The sequence below is a fragment of the Anarrhichthys ocellatus genome, unplaced genomic scaffold (assembly GCF_004355925.1).
Source record: "Anarrhichthys ocellatus isolate YVR2014 unplaced genomic scaffold, GSC_Weel_1.0 scaffold1, whole genome shotgun sequence".
NCBI lineage: Eukaryota > Metazoa > Chordata > Actinopteri > Perciformes > Anarhichadidae > Anarrhichthys > Anarrhichthys ocellatus.
This window is the reverse complement of record NW_022280031.1, coordinates 14,575,331-14,577,830: the sequence shown is the minus strand read 5'-3', so window position 1 is coordinate 14,577,830 and position 2,500 is coordinate 14,575,331. Positions and strand designations below refer to the sequence as shown.

The window sequence follows — 2,500 nt, the reverse complement described above, 5'->3', positions numbered from 1 at the left end:
ATATATAAAGTTGGTTGTATATTCAGTGTATCCATTATCTTAGTGGCCGCTCTTCTTCATGGATTTAGGTGTAAAGTCATCGTTAACTGGTAGTAGCAATGCAGCTGATGGAGCAGATAGCCCTTTGCATTCAGCCTGTACAAAGAATGACTATCTGACGGTATCTGTGTGTCTCCAATTAGCTTCCGTTGCCGTCCAGCCGTCGGCGGTGGTGATCGAGGACAAGGAGCGATCGTGTGACTCCCTGCTCATGTGCATTGTCACAGTACTGAGTCACGGCCTCAGGAGTGGAGGAGGTGTCGGGGACGTCCTGCGGAAGCCATCCAAAGAGGTACAAAGCACAGGAACACAAGAACAAGGAAGACATCACATCGAAGCCCAGTTTTGATTTGAGTTTATAAAACCGTATCATTAAATTACCTTCCCCCGCCTTGAAATAGTTGCACACATTCTGCCACTTACCAACATGCACTCTCATGCTTGCACAATCCCTTGCCAAACACACACACAGTTTAAATTAAATTGAATTAGAGTGGATGGAGGAAACTGATATTATATCTTAAAATGTGATTGTTTTAATGAGGACATCATTTTATTTAATCAACTCTGACATCTAGAAGTACTCTACGTAACGTATTTGACCCAATAAGCAAAGGAAATCGAGTGGTTGGCTAATTCCCCATCCACAGGATGAGGTGGTTTCTAAGAAGTAAAAGCTGCAGTACGTCTCTTGACTTGAGACTTGCTCCGTTGGCTGGTGAGACAGGTTGCATGGGGGACTTTCATAACTTCAAACATGCCAGAAAAAGCATTAATGGTACTTATACAGGATAAAGACAAGCTTGTGCACGACCACAACATGTGTTAGATCTGCAGCTTGACCCCTAGAATGAGAGTATGACTCATACTTGTATAAACTTCCGTTAGCTTAACGCTCATGTGAATTCTTTGTCGTGTTTTCAGTTGCATTTAACACACAAGGACGGCCCATGTACTGTACATGGTACTGTATGCAAAGGGGGTTCCTGTGAGTCACTCCAATCTGTTATCCCAGTGACATTTGACATAAATGGTCCACACGTCTTTATTTATTTACATAAAAACAGAAGGCAGCCTCACTGGTCATTCTAGGGGACAACGTACAGCCTTGTTGGCAAATCTGCAAATGAGTTGAATCCATTTTTTTCTTAGTCTTTAATGAGAAAATAAATACTATAAGTTGTTCTTAGTCAAATCAGACTTTGTGATCGTTAGAAAACGCATTCCTACGCTTGTGAATATTTTAGTAATAGTTAAATAGGGTGGCGGTTCAAGCTCTCTGCAACCCACTGTACGTTAAAGTTCTCCCACTGTGACAGTGACATTCCTCACAACTTGTCTCCTGTTTGGCTTCAACAGGAGCCCCTTTTCGCAGCCAGGGTGATCTACGACATGCTCTTCTTCTTCATGGTCATCATTATTGTCCTCAACCTCATCTTTGGTGTCATCATCGACACATTTGCTGACCTGAGGAGTGAGAAGCAGAAAAAAGAGGAAATCCTGAAGACGACATGTTTTATTTGCGGTGAGAAATGAAAAAATAAATAAATAAAGGTTCCGTTTTTTTATTTTGCTCTGCATGGTGATATTGTACGACTTCAAAAACTTGTTTTGTTAATTAGTGGTTATTTTAGTCTTCTTTTTGTTACCATTAAAGGCATTCGGCTTACCCAGCAGTTAGAGGCAGCAGCAGTTCATTTAATAAGGCGGAAATGCTTTGCAGTTCCATTCCAGTCGAAGCTGCAAGCGATACTTGACACAGCATTTTATCGTGCAGTACAATCGGCAGGTGTGAATGCCGAGGTATGATAATGACGAAATCAAGACCAATCAAATGAGCGGTCTGCACCCAGCCTGCTCTTTTATGAGCGTGTGACTGCTGCGTTGCACCTCCGCTTCGGGCCTCTGTGCAAAATGGGGGCAGTTTTTCTTGGTAGTGTAAACAACGAAACGCCTCCTCTTCCCAGAATGAATGGTTAGTCATGGCAGGTGCTGCTGTGGAGGAGGAGTGTTTCTTCCTGTTGCCACATGGGTCTTGACCATGTTAGACTGTACACTCACTGAGACTCACTGTGGCCTCATTCGTCACCAAACAGTCACGAACAATCAGCGGTCAGTCCTGGTCATTCTTACCGCTTACGTGTCGGGCAACAGGATTAAGTGCTTCTTCCTCTTTTTGCAAATGCAACTGCACGAATGTAAATGGATTACAGGGATTTGGTGCGACAAACAAACGTTTTTAGCAAACCTCACCTGACCCGTTTGGTCTGCCCATTCCCTCGTAAACCCATTTCCTCTTTGTTTTAGTCAGCCAGTCATCCGCATTTAGGTCACAAGAATGATTAAGTCATGTTTCCACACAAAGCGTATTTCTTCACTCTTCCAAAGAAATGAAAGCACCGTGTTTATTTGGGGTGTGTGTGTGTGTGTGTGTGTGTGTGTGTGTGTGTGTGTGTGTGTG

The 2,500-nt window shown here is 43.2% G+C and overlaps 1 protein-coding gene across 11 annotated transcripts in view; it reads left to right on the top strand.

The window, feature by feature from the left end:
• itpr1b (inositol 1,4,5-trisphosphate receptor, type 1b) overlaps positions 1-2,500 on the top strand; it is an 85,069-nt gene that overhangs the window by 71,410 nt on the left and 11,159 nt on the right. For all 11 annotated transcript variants that reach the window (XM_031853061.1, XM_031853030.1, XM_031852996.1 and 8 more), the window contains 2 exons: positions 183-331; positions 1,399-1,564. In XM_031853061.1, the coding sequence (XP_031708921.1) occupies positions 183-331; positions 1,399-1,564 (315 nt within the window). The remainder of the gene's footprint in view (positions 1-182; positions 332-1,398; positions 1,565-2,500) is intronic.